At 39.5% G+C, this 19,759-nt stretch overlaps 1 protein-coding gene across 2 annotated transcripts in view; it reads left to right on the top strand.

The window, feature by feature from the left end:
* The first annotated feature begins 6,254 nt into the window (after window positions 1-6,254).
* LOC124595034 (telomerase Cajal body protein 1) overlaps window positions 6,255-19,759 on the top strand; it is a 113,504-nt gene continuing 99,999 nt past the window's right edge. The window contains exons 1-2 of one of the 2 annotated variants that reach the window (XM_047133595.1): window positions 6,255-6,708; window positions 13,602-13,811. In XM_047133595.1, coding sequence (XP_046989551.1) covers window positions 6,413-6,708; window positions 13,602-13,811 — 506 coding nt within the window. In that variant the 5' untranslated portion in view covers window positions 6,255-6,412. Of the gene's footprint in view, window positions 6,825-13,601; window positions 13,812-19,759 lie in introns of both variants that reach the window. The other variant, XM_047133596.1, reaches the window with a different exon arrangement.

Raw genomic sequence — 19,759 nt, 5'->3', positions numbered from 1 at the left:
GGTGCATCTGATGGATTGCTTCTACTGAACTAATGTGACTTGTTGCTGGGTGTACCTGCTAAACTTTACTGGGTGCAACTGATGGACTGCTTCTACTAAAATGATGTCACTTGTTGGTGTCTGCACCTGCTTAACATTGCTGGGTGCATCTGATGGATTGCTTCTACTGAACTAATGTGACTTGTTGCTGGGTGTACCTGCTAAACTTTACTGGGTGCAACTGATGAACTGTTTTTACTGAAATGAAGTCACTTGTTGGTGTCTGCACCTGCTCTCAACATTGCTGGGTGCAACTGATGGACTGCTTCTACTGAAAAGATGTCACCTGTTAGTATCTTTTTTTTGTATAAACTAATCATTGAAAGCATTTTATGTGAACATTTGTATAAACTGATTTTTTGTATATTGTGTAAACTATTATGTAAAGCCACATGCATGAAAAGAAGTTGTATTGCTTACTGTATTTCATATGTTAGGTTAGTGAAAGGTCAGTGCAAAGCCAAAATTTTTAACTAATTATGTGATATTTAGGTATTAATATTATCTTTTATTTTTGTCTGTATTTTTGTGGACGAATTTGGTGGTATTTTCACCACCAATGCTGGCAAAAATACCATCAAATTCTGACCTGTGGAGGAGGGGCATATGAAAGGTGGCTACACTGTGCCACTGCGCCAGAGATTGCGCCAAAGAGTACTATTAAGCCGCCTCCACAGTGCTTGTTGGGAGTTCGTAGCAGTCAGTGCTTGTTATGAGATCGTTGAGGACGGTGTGTGTTAAGAGTTCGTGCCGAGATGTCCTAGTGGGCACTGCTTGTCGTGAAGTCGGAGTAAGATGTTGTAGTAAAGAGTGTTGTTCCATGTTTTATGCAGTTATTTGATGGGAGAGATAGCAGATGTTATTGTAATGAGTGCATTTCGTCAATATATATGAAGGTAAAAACCACAATGTTCCTTTATTATTTGTGTGTCTGAAATAATGCGTCACTACAGGTTCAGTCGACAAAGCATCTGGCTTGTGTTCTTGCATTAGAGTGTAATTCTGGTTTTCTTGCGTAATTATAGTTTTTCTAAATTTCTTTTGTCACGTCAGTATAATTGGTATTTAAAAATTCTTGTCTTGTTTGAGAAGAACCGTGCCAGATGTGGACGTTGAGTCACACTCCCACATACAGAACAGTTACTTTTGTGCTTATTGGTTTTGTAGGTTTTATAGTTGCTGGGGGACTTAATTAATTAACTGTGTTCACGAAAATTTTCTTACATTGTTTGTTGCAGTCAGATAGCATAATAATACTAGTCAGGGCCAACCGATTACGAGACACTGCGTAATCGGACAGACATACTAAAACTAAAAAATATTTTCAATCAATAATATTTAATAAAGCCCCCATGCAGTATTTGCTGGTAATTTATATCTTTGGGCCATCTGCAGTTGTGGACTAAATGCAGCACATCCTGTGTTGTCCTCTCCCGCTATCTTTGATCCATCTACGTACATGTGGATTACCCATTGTCTTGTTTCCTCTATTTGTCTTTACAGTGCTGCAACTCTACCCAAGAAACCAGACTTTCCTTCTATCATTTGGAATGAGGTGCTGATTATGAAATTGTCATATTGGTAAATAGGCTACAGTGTACTTGTGGGGATATCTTTGCGCTCATCTGCCAAATCATTATATGCCAGAATGAAATCAAAGGCTTTCCTTCCCAATTTCCTGGAAACAGATGGTACAGTCGTAAAATCTGATGAATTTGATGCTATGAGCATGGTAATTTCTCTACTATGTATCGTTCCATGAGCATCTTCCTCGTTATATAGACGAGCCTTTCTTGCACTTCTACCAGGAGTGCATTTGTTAGGGTGGATTTCATTACTCCTAAGCAGGTGCATATACAGTGGTGCTGCAATCTATCCAGCTCCTATAACAGCCATAACCCAATTTCTGTATGATGAAGGAGCTATATAAGAGCAACAGCACTGAAGGATTTGGTCCCCATTACGTTGTAATAAGTGATCGAATATTATTAAACATTTGCTCAACGTTTCGATTAAGGTATTAATATGTGCCATCAAAAGTAAGCTTGCCATTCAGTGTTATTCCTAAGAACCGAATAAGATCTACATATATTAAGTAATTTCTTGGTATATTACTTTTCCCAGTGAATATGACTAATGAAGATTTCTCCTGTGTCATCATCAGGTCATTTCCCCAAAGCCACCAAGTCAGGTTCTTAAACGATGACATAAGAATGTTCATCACGTCCTGTAATAATATGTGGGGAGCAAATACACATATGTCATCTGCAAATTGTATTGTTCTGACTGGATGAGTTACTACCCTTTCCACATCATAGGTACATATTGTATATTGTAGTGGGCTGAGTACTGATCCTTGTGGTATGCCATTTTCCATCAACTTATCTAATAGTACATTTGTCTGAACATCATCACATGCTTTTGCAATATCCGAAAACAGGCTGCTGTATATTTGCTCTCACTAAAGCCAGCTAACACAGAGGAAACTAATACAGAAATGTCCATGCAGCGTCTACCTTTACGGAACCCGAATTGCAGTCCAACTAGTAAGGATGAAGAGTCTACCCATCATTCCAATTGTCTTTTTATTGGTTTTTCCAATGTTTTAGCAGTAAATTACGACAATGCAATTGGTCTGTAAGAAATGGATAATAATGGATCTTTCCCTTTCTTATGTATGGAGACTGTGATCTGAATCTTCCATTTTCTGATCAGTTCTTGAGGCATCAAAATTCCATTATAGATTTGAAGAAGTAATTCTAAAGCATTGTTAGGCATGTTTTGTATCATGGAATATGTGATGCGATCCATACCTTGGGCTGTATTAGGGCTCTCTTTGGTGTCTGTTTGCTACTCATTGACACTGAACTATATAGTCAGCATATGTTGAGATGCTAGAGTTTCATTTTGTCTCCCAAGTAGCTTATTGCAAATACTTGGGGTGGCAATAAGATCACAGAATTACTCTATCCACTCATATGATTGTGTATTATTGACTGCATATGTGATATTCATAAATCTGTTGAACTTGTGCTATATCTCTGATGATTTGGTATTCTTGGTCAAACTATTGCAATATTTTATTCAACTACTCTTCTTGATGGTTTTTCGTATTTTCTTGGTTCTAGCTGCTGTTTGCTTATACAGTGAAAATCTGTTCATGTTAGATTGTTTAACATGTTCACATAATGCGGCCCTTTATTGCAGTGTTCATTACACCATGGATCACACAGTCATCTTACTTCTGTTGATAAAGGTCGTTTCGGGATGGATTCATTTGCTGCATGATATATTACATTCTACAGTTGCATACAGGGCCCCTGTGGAGGTTATTTTTTTCTATTTATTTTACCTCTGGTTGAAGAGTTTCGCGATTTTTATACCAATCTCCTTTGTTCATGTTCCAAGTCAGTTTGTTAGCAATATGTGCTTGCTTACTTTTCTTGCACTGTATATTCATAGTTTTAGGGAAATGATCGGATCCCATGGTATCCTGCAGAACTGACCATGCTGTGATTTGGTTCAAACAGGGAGGAACTAATGTTATATCCACTGTAGCTGGTCTTATCCATGTTCCTGGGTTTAATGTTACAGATCCATCATTGTATGTGTTCATGCTATAACCATCAATGCAAGACATTATGTACTTCTCTGCCTTATCAATCACATGACGTCCACATGCTGTGTGGTGGGCTTTGAAGTGACCACAGATTAGGAAGGCCTTTGGTATGTGTTGCAAAAGTATATGCATGTGTTGTTTGAAATTCCTTTATTTTGGGGGACAATATACAGATGCAATGGAGAATCGCCATTTATTAGTACTTACTTCTATTGCGATTGCTTGAAAACGAAACTTAGGTAGTAGCATGGTAACTGGTTTACAGTTGAAGTTTGTACTAATCAATATGGCTACTCCATCTTTCCCATCCTCTAGTTCTGATCTTATTACTTGATATCCTTGATATCTAATAGACATGTTCGGTTTAATCCAAGTTTCACTTATAACAGTGATAGAGTAGTCATTAGCATAAAGTTCGTGAACGAATGACTATCTATTAGCATATAAGGATCTGGCATTGTGTTGGAGAACTTTAATATCAGTTATTCTGTTCACATGAATAAAGAGTAAATATGGCCTATTTATGTCCTGATCCATGTTTATTGTTTTACTGAGCGAGGTGGCACAGTAGTTAGCACACTGGACTCGCATTCGGGAGGACGACAGTTCAAATCCATGTCTGGCCATCCTGATTTCAGTTATCCATGATTTCCCTAAATCACTTCAGGCAAATGCCAGGATAGTTCCTCTGGAAGGGCATGGCCCACTTCCTTCCCCATCCTTTCCTAATCCAATGGGACTGATGACATCACTGTTTGGTCCCATCTTCCCAATCAATCAACCAACCATATTTATTGTTTTGATACTATCGAAGCAACCATAGTGTACATATTAGCTTCATCTAAACCATCTTTGTTTAATAAAGTAAACTGTGTTATTAAATTTGTTATTACAGACACCAATTATTCGAGTATCACCATATTTTTATCCTCCCCTCCTGAAATAATTGCCAGTTGCAGTTTAGGAGTATGTGGCTGTGGTGCATATGGATCCTCTTTAACAGGAGATATTGGTAAATCTGTATTTGAAAACATGGGACTTATAGCTGGTATAGGCCTTATTTGTTTTGGCCTTGTGTGGTGAACAGCTGTCATGTATATGTGCTGAATACTTTTTATGGGGGGGGGGGGGGGGGGCGGAATTCTTTCTCCCATTCCGATTTACTCCTATCAAGATTCCCTGTCACAGCAATATAAGGTCTTTGGTTTACATATTCTTCAGTTTCCTTAAAGGATAAATTGATGAAGCTGACACTTTCTTAATCCCTTGTTGTTTGAGATATACTGGCAAGACGTATCTCTGCATTTATGGATCCCTATACAGTGGATGCAGCACATTACTTCACTTGTGCACTGAGCTATCTCATGGCTCCGTCCACTCTGGTTGCATCAAGTCTGTAACTGACATTGTCTACTAAGATGGTCATATCGAAGGCATTTAAAATACTGCCTGACTAGAGGTATGTATGGTCTAACATTACCTTTCATGCCATGTATTGTCACATGTTCTGGTAGAAACTGTGACCACGCACATTTGCTGGTTTATGTAGTTCATCATTTCTAAATTACTTATTTTCTTCATCATTCTGGATATGTGAGTGACTAAAATTGTAAACTGAGTAGTGTCTTCAGTTCTAACTCTGTTAATTCAGGATCTACATTTCTGATAACTCGTTGCCTACGTGTTCTGTGGTTTCATATGTATGCTACCATCTGTTTATGATGTAATGGGTTGTCCTCCACAAACTTGTTTGCAGCATCCCTTGTTGATAAATCAATACGAATTCTGTTTCTCCTCAAAACCTTGAGATTTCTGATTTTATGCTTGTACTTAGAATCTGAGGTAATGGTATCTTTCCCAAACCCATGGGATGGTATTTACCTATATTACCGTGAAGGCCTTCAACAAATACATAAAATGGATCTATTGCATCACTATGATATCTGCTACCTTTGTTTTGATCATATATTAGCTGTACATTTATTTGCAAAGGATTTTCCCTTGGTGTGTTACCATTTTCTTATGTTAGTTGTGCGCTAAATGATTTACCACCCAGTGACGTCCTCAAAGCCCCCTGTGGGTAAGAGAATTTGATCCGTCATTTAAATTAAAATTTTCAGACATATTTGTGTTGAGCATTGTCGAATTCTTTACCTCCTTTGTTACTTGTTGCTGGTGTTGCAGAATGGTGACTGCTTATCTCTTCTCTTTTAATTCTTCCTTCCGCTCCAGTGCGCGTTTTACTGCAGAACTCGTCGTTTGTTCGAAATCCATACTCATGTTCAGGAGAGCTTCAGCTCCCTGTAATTCTCGATTGTTTAGTCCCATGTCGGGAAGGGAGGCCTCCTGTCTTCCCGAATGGGCCACCGTGCAAATTTATTGTACTACTATTTGTTCTGATTATGCAGATTTATGGCCGTACTTTATTTATTTAATACACTGGACTTGTATGTGTCCTAATAACATTTCCGGCTTTTGTCCCAAAAAAATTGGGAAATTAACTATGCAATCATATTGCTCGGTTGGTAACCAAAGAGCCAGACTACCCGTGAAAAGCATGTGAATGGACGAGACTGTTTCAGTCAGTAATCTTTGATTTAAGCGGATTGTTTACAAATGGTCTCAGAGTATTGTTGTGTATGTTTCGTGTGGGATAATGTTGTGTGTATGTGGTTTCAGTCTGATTGTGCAGACATTCTTATGGTGAAAAACAATTGTTTTAGGCAGCTGGTGCATAGTCGTTAACAAATAAGAATGGCTGAGAACCGAGATGACTGTCACAATGATATCTGTCAGGATACGCAAATAGGCGGGGACAGGGGTACAGATCTGCTTAGCGGTACTGCCGATAGCGAGGATAAGAGAGGGGATGTTTCTAATGTTGACACTCCTAGTGATATGACAAAGGACGAGACACACAAGCCTGAAGAAACTCCAGTAACAGACAGTGTGTCAAGCATATCTTATTCTATTGAGGAGGTTGTGTGCATTACTGGAGCATGGAACGATTTCAGATCGCGCGAGGAGTGCTACACAAAAGGATGTAAATGGTAGCTACTATGTTCTGATTTGCTTAAACTGGACTGAAGTGTACAATTCGCCCTGGAAATCGTGATACAGCAATACTGTTAAATCTCTATTTTTGTAGTGGTTTTTAATGTCAGAGGTGTGTTTCTACCTAACGTATGTGCTTATTTCAGTGGCATGAACTCTTTTGTTCTGTCCAAAAATTGGTGCTTATGTTATCAGAAGAGCTGTTTCTTTTTTTTCAGTTTTAATATTTTACTTGCGATTACATACTAAGCGGTTACTTATTAATTATTAATATTATAATATAATGAATATTATAGTAGTAGTAGTAGTAGGTGTGGTTGGTCGTCTTTGGATTATTTTACAAAGTGGCATTCAATTGTACACAAACGTATCACCAGCAGCGTCGTGTATCCACTGCTGGATAAGGACTTCCTCATGCATTACTCTCTTCAGATAAATGCATTATGTTGTTCCTGTGTGTTTTCTAATACATCCATCTTTCATTAGGTTGTTTTCTCATCCTTTTCTATTCCTTGGTATGTGGGAAAGAACATGTTACATTCATCTACCATTTGCACCCCATTCCCTGGTTTGCCCACATCCAATTCTTTGTTACTTTCAGAATTAGGCTATGTCTGTCTCTCCAGTCTGTTCCAGGAGCCATTTGCTTGTTTTCCTGGCTCTCATTATAATTCCCAACATTAGTCTGTACACTGGTCAGAGAGCAATCCTGAGTTTTGAGTATTTTTTCTATCAAGGACCATTGTTGACTGACTCTACTTGTCAAAAGTGATAATAGGCTACAAACTTTTTTTCGTATGGGAAGCTTTGTTTTGGCACTCGAGGCTGATTGATCACCTTCAGTTATACACTGCAGCAGGCAGTCATTTGTGTCTATAGCAATTTTGTTTCATGGGCATGAGGCCATGATCCAAGCAGTTCTACCTGCAAAAACTCATAAATTAGATCAGTGATTCTAATGTTGATGTGTACATTTCTTTTAGTGTGTTGATAATGTGTGGTTTTAGCCTAACTGTACACAGATGACAAGGCCATCATATGTGAGAAAACTACATTGGCAAGCAGCAAAAGATGTTGCTTGTGGTAGAAAGGTAAAGTAAAAAGAAAATATCAAGTGGAACAAGATAACTTGGCAGGAAATGATATTAGAAGCATGATAAAATATGGGTAACGAAACAAAACTTGTCTTAAATGTCTTAGAAAGAATATGAGAAGTTTCAGTAAAAATTTCATTAAAGAGATAGTATTCATTATGTTTTGCTGTACCTGCGAACAAACATAATTTAAACAAATCTTTCATTAGAGATCACTCTTTCATGTGAGCAAATAAAATTCTTCTTTAAAAAACATTATGTTTTAATGATGAGTAACAAATCAACATTTTCTTTTCACATTGGTTCTTGTGAAAACATGTACTAAGGAGAATTTATTTTTGTTGATTCTAATTACTCCCTGTTAAAGACAAATGGGATTTATGCCTGATGGCTCTTATAGACATTGGGTTTTGTGTATCAGTTTGAAGATTTTGACCATATTAAAGCAATAAATCTGTAGTATGTGATGTAAATGTGTTAGAGACATAATCACTATATAGCATAATTAAGACATTGTAACCTACACTCAAAAAACACAGAGAAATATTTTTATGGTACCTAACTTACCCATCGCATATTTCATTCCTCTGTCTGTGTTACTTGTAAGTCACTTAGACAAACTGAGAAATTTAGCAAAAAATTGCATCATTTATGCAGAGTACAGTTCATCCCAAAATGACCTTTATTTGATGATGATCTCCTTGGTGGAAGTTGTCACATGGACTTTCGTCTCAGTATCAGTAACACACTAAGTAAGAGGAATAGGCCTTGGCATAACAACTCAGAAGATTTTATCATTAGTAACAAGACTGGTTAGGTCAGACATGAAGTTGCATGTTGCTTAATTGGAGGCAGATGCAAGGAATGCAGCACCATCTGAGTAGTCTAGCTACTTTGCTTTCCATGGACTGCCATTCAAAGATATGCTGCTTGGTACTAGTATGCAGTTGTCAGTGTTATCACCCATGATCAACAGTTTATGTATGACTGTGGAAGCCATCAACTACAGCCACATATAGCACTGGACTGTAGGGCAATATATTGTTAAATCATACTGAACTGAAGCCCACATCTGAAAGCAGGGTCATCAGTGAAACAAAACACTTAGCACTGAAAACACATTTATTACAAACACCAAAATGAAACCATGACAGAACTGAACTCCTGCGAGGAGAGTGCTGCTATTTGTACAGACATCAAATATTCTATAATATACAAGCATTACAAAACAAGATATTTTGGGAACCTTGCAGAAATGATAAATACTAGGCCTAAATAACAAATAAATACTGGTAGTCGGGTTTGAACTGGCAACCCACAGCACATGATTCAGCAACGCTAACAACTGTGCCAACTCACATGCACGACAGCTCGCAGGATTGCTTTTCCTCCTGGAGAAACAGCTATCCGCTGTTTCAGAAGTTCTTATTTGAACCAACTACAGCATTCTGGATCTAGATCTTGTCAGTGGTCCTCTGTGACAGTACTGGTAGACATCTCATTCTAGCCATATTGTCACATCCTCTTTTTCATCAGGAGCATCGAAAGTAGTGCCTCCCAACAAAGTGTAACAATCATTGTGCTTATCTACAGCTCCCTTGAACAAGAAGCCTCCATCCCTGATCTGCACCTTGAGACTGTAGTCGAACTTCATATGGAGGACATTAATGATGTCTCTGCCCTTTTGTTTTCTTGATCAAGGATTGTAGTCCTGGACTTTGTCTGTGATGAGTGGCAAGCAATAGAGAATACAATATGCCCAAAATATTGATATTATAGAACTTTCGGTCTTCTCCTGGGCAATCAGGGTCCGTATGTGAGCCAACTATTTTGCTTATTCAGTCATGGTTATTAAGTGTTTCATGTATAGCCATCTTGAGTGTCATCCAGTTGAAATGGAAAAAGTTTTGTCCATTGTTGTTTTGGCCTCACAACCATGGAACAGAGATAGCAATGTAAAGGCTGTAACATCTTGCTTTGCTGTGTTCCACACAAATGTCACGATAGGTAGTATTGTGTCCCAATTTCTCTGATCAACATCAGCATACATTGAGAGCATATCTTCAAGGTCTTATTAAAGTGTTTTGTGGTGCCATTCGTCTGTGAGTGGTTGGCAGTTGTCATCTTGTGAGTGATGTCGCAATATGAAATTATCTCTGATACTATTCTCAACTGTATCTTGACAGTGGAAGCTCCATTATCCAGAATGATGTCTTCTACAAGGTACATTGCAATTTTCGGAGCTTCAGCACTTTGGTGACAGCATGGCATGTGAGATAGTCGGTACAAACTATTATCCATTAAGTCCTGTTTATGACTTTGCGAGCATGCCCAAGAGGTCAAGTCAAATTCAGTGGAATGGTGGTCTTGCAGGACCAGATGCCCCAGAGTTAATCACAGCATATGCTTCTGTTATTGGCTTTCCTTACAGTGGCCCACATAGTGTCTTAACGGATTGGTAGAGACCTGGCCAATGATATGTGTATTTGATTCTGTCTACAGTCTTTACAAATTCCTAGTGACCAGATGTTGGAGTTTGTGCAAATACTTCAGGATCATTGTTCGTAGAATAGCTGGGATGCCCAGCAACCAGTACTGCTCCATGGATCATAGTTCCTCTTAGACAGTGTTCCGATTATTAATTGGAATTTTCATTTGATCATTTCCACGTCCTCCAAGACTTCTATGGTTTTCTGCATTGCTGGATCTTTCCTGTGTTCGGCAATAGTATCATTTAATGCAGTGATAACTGATATTTCATCTATGCTGCTGTGTTTTGTCAAAGGATTCCATGAAAGGCGGTTGGTGTCCTTGCAATTGCATCCACTTTTGTGTATCACTGTCACTTCATAGTCCTGAAGTCTCAGTGCCTATCTTGCCAGTTGACCCTGTGGATCATTCAGACTAGCCAGCAGAGAGATCGGTAGTTCATCACAGTGGTGAATGATTTGTATGTTAGTGCCTCCTTAAGAACAAGGGAGACCTTTCCTGGACCTTGTTCCTGGAAAATTTGACTTATCTGCAGCAGTTCTTGCAAGGAATGAGCATTGGTACAGAAGTCCTTTATGAATCGCTGGTAGTATGAGGACATTTTGAGAAAACTTCTCCCATCACAGATGTTCTGAAGAGCTGAAAAATATTTGACTACTCATATTTTCTCATGATAGATGTGTACTCCATTGCCATGCCCCAAGATTTTTATTTCTTGGGCAGCAGTCACTTTTTTGACCTGCTGACTGAATGCACTTCAGCAGATTTGTCTGGAGGCATAGATGATCTCCAGATGGCTTAGAAAAAATGAGTGTCACACTGTTAGCAAAGACAGTTCATCGATTTACAGTGTTGGAGCAGGCGGTCCATCATATTTTTAAAGGTGTGTGGAGTTTTATACAGTCCAACTGGTAAAACTTTCAACTCGTAGAGGCTTTCAGCAGCTGTGAAAGCAGTGTTTCCCCAGTTGGTCTCGTCAGTGTCAATTTGCCTGTAATCTGTCTGCATGCATATGGTTGAGGTATATTTTGCTCTTGTTAAACAGCCTAGGGTATTATCAATGCATGGCAATGGGTAGATTTTTTTTTTTTTTTGCTATTTCCTCAGTTGTTGGAAGTTGATGCAGAGATTTCCATGTGCCATCCTCCTCCTCCTTCAGAAGAGCCACACGAAAGGACTAAGGATTCTCTCCAGGCTCAGCGATGTCATCTTGCAGTATCTTCTCCCCTGCCTCCTAGATTATCTGTCACACCACCGGCAACAGCCTATATGAGCAATGGCTAATACGTGGATGATTCCCAGTGTTGGTATTCTGTTTTACTATGGTCCACTTGGTCTTTGTTTTCTCTTTCTGGATTTGAAATCGCCTGAAATTGGGGTGGAACAGTTAATGCTTGCCGATGTTCCTCAGCAGGCAAGATTCAATTGGTAATTCAGTAGTAGCTTCCTCACCTGCTCTGTCTGTAGGACTGTTGTGATGGTTGACACCTTGTGACATAAGTCATCTAACACTCGTCTTCTTTCTCTGGAGTAGCATACAGTGCGTCCAGGGCATCCACATTGAGAACGTGTGTCCAGGGCATCCACAGTGAGAACAGACCTGTGTGTTGACTTCCACCTTCCAGATGTCTTGTTACTCTGCAGAGGAGATGGTTGGATCTGCACCGGTCAGGTGTTGGGTTGTCATTTGATGGCGGCGCTTAAATCCAAGTTGGTCGAGTCCATTCTTCATGGTGTGTTCGGCTGGAAGTGGTTCAGATTGGTGCCAAAGATTGATACACTTCTTCTTCAACATTCTCTATTACCATGTGCTGTATAGGGCTGCTGTCTCTTGTGTACTTGATCTGGTAGTTTTAACTACCACAGAATGCTGTATCCCATAGTTCGTTTTCTTACAACCTGGAGTATGAGAGGTGAGGTCATGGCGGCCTTCCACAATTGCCATGAGACCTGCATTTGGGAGTCAGTCCTACCTCTATTACCCTACTCTTTTTTGTTGCATTTCCTCGATATACTGGCAGCACTTGATGAATTCTTCTGTTGTGACATTCTTTACTATAAGAGCTTGGTACATGTCTTTTGTAGCTCCATTCATTAAACGTGAGATTTTGTTGGCTTCTGTCACATTTGGATTTACGTTTTATGACTATGTCATTTTGCCATAATGTTGGGCACTGTTCTTCAGTTGTTCTTCTGCTAAGCAGAATTGCTGTTGATTATTGCTGAATGTTTTCTTCGGCTTGCCCTAAAATTTAACCCAGCTATTGAGTTTTTCTTTGTTGTTATCAAACGATTGTTTGGCTGTGCTGTCCAAGTAAAAATATACATTTGAGAAACACACAGTGTCATCCCACCTGTTGTATTTGGTGACTCAGCCAAATTATTTCAAACATTTTGTAGGATCCTGAACAGCGTTTCTGGAAAATGCTGATGCATGCCTCATATGCAGCTGACTTATGGCTGGCTTGAGATATGTTGCTCTCCTGAATATACAAACCTTTGGATCAATATACTGTTTGTATTCCTGTGAAATGAACATTTAAATTTCAAATCTGTATATCAGCAGTTCTTGTCATCCCCATTCCCAACCATATGTTATTATTGGTGCTGCCTGTTATGAAACTATGATTCCAAAGTTTACGATGTGGTATTGGTGGGACTGAAAGGTCATGACTGTAACTTTTTTCTTAATCTCATGGTTTTATCGTGTCCTTTTGTCCTTGCCATGAGTGTATTGATACAAACACTTATTATTACAACATTGTTGTGGGTGTTTACAGCAAGCAATATTTTATGTCCGTACAAAACTTGGTACAAACACCTGGAATAAATTTAGCATCAAGGTCTTGGTAATAGGTTAGTTCATCACTGGCTAAAGCAGGCAGGTCATGAAAAGAAAACATAGCATATTCCAAGTCCAAGCACCAGTCTAGTGGCAGCAGATACAGGCCAAGTTCGAAGAGCAAAACAAACACAGTGCTAAAGATAGCAGAATCCAGTGTGAATGTCACACAGGTGTCAGTATTAGAAGCTGACACATGTAAATACAAAAGTAGCTTCAACAGGCTGTAGCTGGCCTTTTATTTGCCCAGGCAGCCACCTAACAAGGTACACTGCCACAGGCCTCATGCACTGGTTGAGGTGATTGCTGAGATATTTTCCATATTGATGTCCTGTGGGGCTACTAACTCTAGGGTTTATGTTTCACGTGAAGATAATGCTCAGTGAAAATCTTAAACATAATTTTCTGTGAACATAAAAAGTGCAGCTGAAATTATTTGAAGGTGATATTTTCTTCGTTTCAGGGCCCCTGATGGAACCTGTGTTGTTACAAACAGTGTAGACAACGTATTACGCGTATATGACTTGCCACCAGAACTTCATTGTCAAGAGACGTGGGATAAAGACCGCAATCTCTCAGAACTGAAGTCAGTCCTTGCAATTTCTGTGGGGCGCCAAGTGTATGATTACAGTTGGTATCCCTTAATGTCTTCAGGAAACCCTCTTTCATGCTGGTAAGATTTGTTTGAGTGCTCTCTCTCATTCTTTTTCTCCCTCCCCCTCCTCTCTCCTCTTCCCCCCTCCCTCCCATCCCCCCTCCTCCTCCTCCTCCTCCTCCTCTCCTCTCCTCTCCTCTCCTCTTCCTCTTCCCTTGCTTGTGGAAGCATATTTTAAAACTGATTAAGTAATACTTGTTCTTGGCTATGGAGAGCTATTTCAAAGTGTCCCACCATATGAAAGTATGGATTACTTCTTCTCAAAATTTTATCAAAATTTGCTGTATGTACAGTAATAATAGAAATCCTGGATGCAGCAATACATAAAATAAAGGGAAGGCAACCACTCACCTATAGCAGATTGATGCATGGAGCACAGTAACATGTAACAGAAATGAGCATTCACACTAGCTTTGAGCACTAGCTCCTTTTCCAGAAATAGTACACACACACACGCGCGCATGTGAGAAGGCTATCCAGAGAAAAGCCTGTTGATGCTTTATAAACTTTGTAGTGAGTTTTGGGTCTTCTTTAATAAAGACCGCAAAGTTTTATTTAATTTTTTAAAAATCCTATGTTGTTGTTGAAACTCACATATTGGCCCAACATTTTAACAAAGTGCAACGAAATTAACATGTCATTGCAAGGAAAAGAGTCAGCCATCAGCCTTCGTGGATGAAGCACTAGGAGACTAGTGAGTCACTTATTTAACTTTCTGTATTTGTTTTCAAAGTTTAACTCACAAGTTGCTAGTAGTAAAATGGATAGGGTGTGCGCGTGCTATATGCAGACACAGGAGGAACTGGCTGCAGTTCGTTTGTAGCCATGGTCAGCCATCTACAGGCTGCTGCCTCCGGCTGTGGCAGCAGCTGAGAAACTGGTGCATTGCATGGGACATGTCAGGTGTCACTAGTTTCTCTCATGGGCCCTGCTGTCTGGCCACCTTCCAGCGTACCCGATGTGGGGACTCCACCTTCACTGCAGCTTGAGTGGTGGCTTGTTATACAGTCGCTTCACTCAACACAAAGCGCCAAAATAGAGGCCTTGCTTATTCATCCTGTGACTGGACAAGTGGCCACTCCTTCAGCAGAGTGTGATCAGGCACACGAAAGGGAGAAGTGTACTAGTTATCAGGAACTCCAATGTTAGGCATGCTATGGAGCTCCTTAGGGAAGTAATGTCTAGGTCCGGAAAGAATGCTAATGTGCACTCGGTGTGTCTGCCAGGGGCCTCATCTGAGATGTGGAGGAGGTCCTGCCCATGGCCATTGAGGATACAGGGTGCAGTAATCTGCAAGTTGTTGCTCATGTCATTACTAACAAGGCCTGTTGCTTAGGTTCTGAGGGGATACTCAGTTCCTATGGGCAGCTGGCAGAAGTGCTAAAGACTACTGGCCTAGCACAAGGGGTGCAAGCAGAGCTCACAATTTTCAGCATTGCACCCCGAGTCATTGGGGTCTTTTGGTTTGGAGCTGAGTGGAGGGTCTCAAACCAGAGGCTCCGTCAGTTCTGTGGTGGTCGTGGCTGCAGATTTCTGGACATGCATTACAGGATGTGGAGTTGTAAGACTCTCCTTCATAGGTCAACAGTGCATTACAGAAAAGCCACTACTTGGGGTAGTGGAGTACTTTTTTTAGGCTAGGTGGTAGTTCGAGATTGTCTGATGTACACTTGTTTGTCTATACGCAGAGGCCATAATCATCGTGTACGAAGTAGACACATTTCGACTTTAAAAATTTTATCAGTAAATTTTCAGAGTATTCATAATAGAATTCCCGAATATACTGGTCTTAAGGAAATTTTTCACGCTCAAGTTACCTCACAACTGAGAGTTGGCTGAAACCTGAAGTAGAGAGCTCTAGGAGGGGGCATGTTTATTGCAGTTGACAAAAAGATTGTGTCTATTGAGGTGGAGTTTGAGTGTGACAGTATAATTATCTGGATGAATATAACAGTTCTAGGTGAAATCAAGTCAATTGTTGGATGTTTTTAGCAGCTACCTGGTTCTGCTTAGCCAGTTTTAGAAGGCATAATCCGTATCACTTCAGGTGGTGGTGGTGGGGGGGGGGGGGTTACCTTCATAGTCTTGGAGTTTATTGAATTTAGCATATGTTAAAATCAGGGGTAAGTAAGAAACACGTATTTTTTGTTTCCTCCAAAAAAATTCGTGCCCCGAGATACAGGCCTCCAAAGGTGACATAGTGAACACCATTTTGAAGATAATTTCGGAAATTCTTTTTAAATGCTGTATTTCTGTAACAGTTCTAGATATTTTGTTAGAGGTTTTTGTATTTGAAAGATAATTACTTTATGATTACAATGGTGTCCTCCATTTGGACTTATATGTCAAAGTTCTTTTACTGTTGCCTTTTTAGTTTTTCTTTATAATTTACAGAATTTTTTTCTGTTGATTAGTACCATGTAGTACTATATTCTCTGTAAAGTAGAGCTCCCACTTTTAAATTAGACAGGTTTTATTTTTTAAAAAACCATTTCTTTTTAACTTTCAAGGGTAATGTATGTCTTTGCTGAAGTTGTTTCTAACTGATTTCTTTGTTACAATGTTTATTTCTATTGTCTTTGTTGCAGTTATTTCTTATCACTTTCTTTGTTGCAGTTATTTCTTTTCACTTTCATTGTTGCTGATAATTCTTACACTTCGTTGTTGTTTCTTGTCAGTTTCTTTGTTGTGGTCATTCATTGCAGGTTTCTGTATTGTAGTTGTTCAGTGCTAATTCGTGTACTGAAGAGGCTTCTAAGAAATCTGAGACCATCCAGTGTGTTCTGTGTTTTTGCGAGGAATTTGCCAGTTGACACAGTTGCAGTGTGTTTTGTGAAAAGGACTGTTTTAAATGTCTTCTGACTGGGGCCACGGGAGAGTGAAGTGTGCTTACTATTTGCATGTCCATAAAATAGTGATATGTAAGAGGCCCCCCGTGAAGATGTTTCCAATGGTGTCTTTTTGAGTTCTAAATGTTTTGACGGAATAACAACAATGATAGTATCTGAACAAGCTGAAGCCTCCTATGGTGCAGATGATGCAGATTTTGCATCAATAGAGGAAGAATTAAATACCCTGAATCAGTCAACTACAGAGGTAGGTGTTAGTCCTGTTAAGAAACCGTGGTCAGTGAAGTCGAGTTATAAGCTCTATGCATCAAGAAAGTGTAGAGAAATTACTAAAGCTATGGATGAATACACTGCAGCAAAACTGATCACACTCTTTAAAGTAGAAATTCAATCTTCACAAGGAAATGAACCTCTTGCTAGGAATTTTCTACAAATATCAATTCAGCTGTTGAATACATGAAGGAGAAGATATTTACACCATTTTCAGATTGCTGCTGCCGACGTGTGCTTTGCAGTGCTTCTTTATAATGTCAGCTGTAATTGAAAATGCCTCCTCCACATGTGAAATCAGATTTGTGATTTCCATTGTAAATGCAAAGAAAATTAAACCAAAGGAAATTCATTGGCAAATCTGCGAAGTTTACGGACAAAATGCTATGAGTGATTCAGTGGGTAGAAGATGGGTCTGACCGTTCAATGAAGGACGTGATCAAGTGCACGATAAAGAACGAAGTGGACACCCGTCTGTGGTTACTGATGAACTGGTTCACACAATTGAAGAGCAAGGTTAAGCACAACCGTAAGTTTACACTTAGTGCCCATGCTATGGAAGTTCTACAAATCTCACGATCACTAATTCATGAAATTGTTACTGATAAACTGAAATTTTGAAAACTTTGCCCGCATTGAGTACCCAAAATTCTTACTGAACAACACAAAAAACAACGGATGGGCAGTGCACTTCAGTTTTTGACATGCTACAGTGAAGAAGGCGATGGTTTTCTTTGTCTGATAGTCAGGGGGGATGAAAATTGGGTATCATACGACACCCCTGAAACAAAATGGCAATCAATGGAATGGAGGCACACTTCATCCCCAATGAAGGTTAAGCCTAAGCAAATCTTGACACCTCGAAAAGTCATGTGCACCATTTTTTGGGACAGAAAAGGCATTTTGCTGATTGATTTCTTACCTCGAGGCCAAACAATCAATGTATATGATTACTGCGAGACCATTAAGAACTTGTGCTGTGCGGCGGCATTTTCGATTACGCCTGACATCATAAAGAAGCACTACAAAGCACACGTCAGCAGCAGTGATCTGAAAATGGCGTTTATGTCTTCCCTTTGCCTCAAATGCTCAGAACTGCGATTGTAGCATTGCTGTAGATAGAAATAGAAGCGGAACTTACTTTGTGGATGACCCTCGTATTATTCATCCTACAGTGAAAAGGTGCAGGTTTTACCGATTATTCCAGAGACATTTCAAAGAAAACAGTTTTGAACCCATTCCGTCAATATCAGAGTAATGGTAGACAAATAAAAAAATGAGAGGTCTGTAAAATGAGTCTTTGGAAGGCCAGATCACTATTATGGTCATCCTGTAGAAGCAGCTCAAGTTCAAATAGTGCAGTCATTTTATCTGGAACATAAGTGGCAACAAAAAAGACACTATAACTGTGACATTTGAAGGTCAAAAAGTTGTGAAAGTGAAGAGGTACATGACTCAACAGTATTAAAGAAGCTTTTGCAATTTATAAGAGCAACTATACAACTTCACATATTGGAGGATCAAAATGTCTGTTTACATGTGTACTGTGTGAATTTTGATCTTTGTGTGGTAAATATGAAGAACTTACTGGAGCATATTACATATGACACCCTGGTTGGGCATGTGAAGTCATTAGAAGTCTTTGACGTAAAGCAAGAGATTTGTTTGTTTCAAGAATGTGGTGACTGTCCTGGAAAGGGAGGGCAGTCTTCACAGACACGTAACAGATAACTCTGCAGAACGTACATATGCGACATGGGAGGAAATAAACTAATTAAGAAAACTGTTGCCTTTAACAGTTTCATTGATGAATTTGGTAAATTATCAATGAAAGCAGTAACACACCAGCATCTGAATAAATTGCAACAACAACACATTGCAGAAGTGAAAGGGTGTGTACAGGCTGAAGAGCTATGTTTATGCTTCTCTGTGATTTTGCTGAGAACTGGTCTGTAATTCTCCCACAAGGTGTACAAGGATATCATTGGAGTGAATACCAGGTTTCAATTTTTACGGGAGTGACATGTTTTCAGAAAAAGACTACAAGTGTTGCAGTTATAAATGATGACACAGGACGTTGTAGTTATAAGTGATGACACAGGACATGACTCGACACATTCTTTGCTAGCAATGTGCAACATTCTTCAACTGCAAACAGGGGCAGAGAAGATCATCATTATTTCTGATGGTGCTCCTAGTCATTTTAAAAATCGTTACCAGCTGTTTGAATTGAGTAAGTCGCTTGTGCCAGCTGACAGGTTTATACAGTGCTACTGGTCGTGGGAAGGGGCCTTTTGATGGCGGAGGAGGCCTGCTGAAGCACCATACTACAAAACATAATCTTTCCAGACCAAATACAGCTGTAATTCAGAATGCTGAGGATTTTACTAAAGTCATGAAATCTTACGCATCCACAGCCCTCATTCTTTTATCCAAAGAGAAAATCGAAGAATTTTGTGAGCAGAAAAAAGAAGAATGGTCCAAACAAACTACTCCTGTGAGAGGAATTCAGAAGACAAATTTTTGGATTCAAAGTGATGGGCAAACTCATATTGCACGCACTTTAAAGAGCAAGAAAGAAGAAATTTCATTCGTTCAATCAACACCTCAGAAACAGCAGGATAATATTCAGATTCACAACCTGAGAAGGGGAATGTTCGCTGTGCGCGTGTATGACTTTGACTAGTGGATTGTAGAGATTATGAGTTAAACAAAATTGTAGTGAACTTTGTGCTACCACATGGACCAGCTGCTGGATATAGGTTTCCAGCTTAAGGACAGCAACAATGCCATCAGTGCTCACTTCCTGTTTAGTGTTTTGAAGATTGTAAGTGCTCCAGTTCCTAT

Source organism: Schistocerca americana, chromosome 2, assembly GCF_021461395.2.
Source record: "Schistocerca americana isolate TAMUIC-IGC-003095 chromosome 2, iqSchAmer2.1, whole genome shotgun sequence".
Lineage (NCBI taxonomy): Eukaryota > Metazoa > Arthropoda > Insecta > Orthoptera > Acrididae > Schistocerca > Schistocerca americana.
This window is presented reverse-complemented; position numbering and strand designations above follow the sequence as displayed.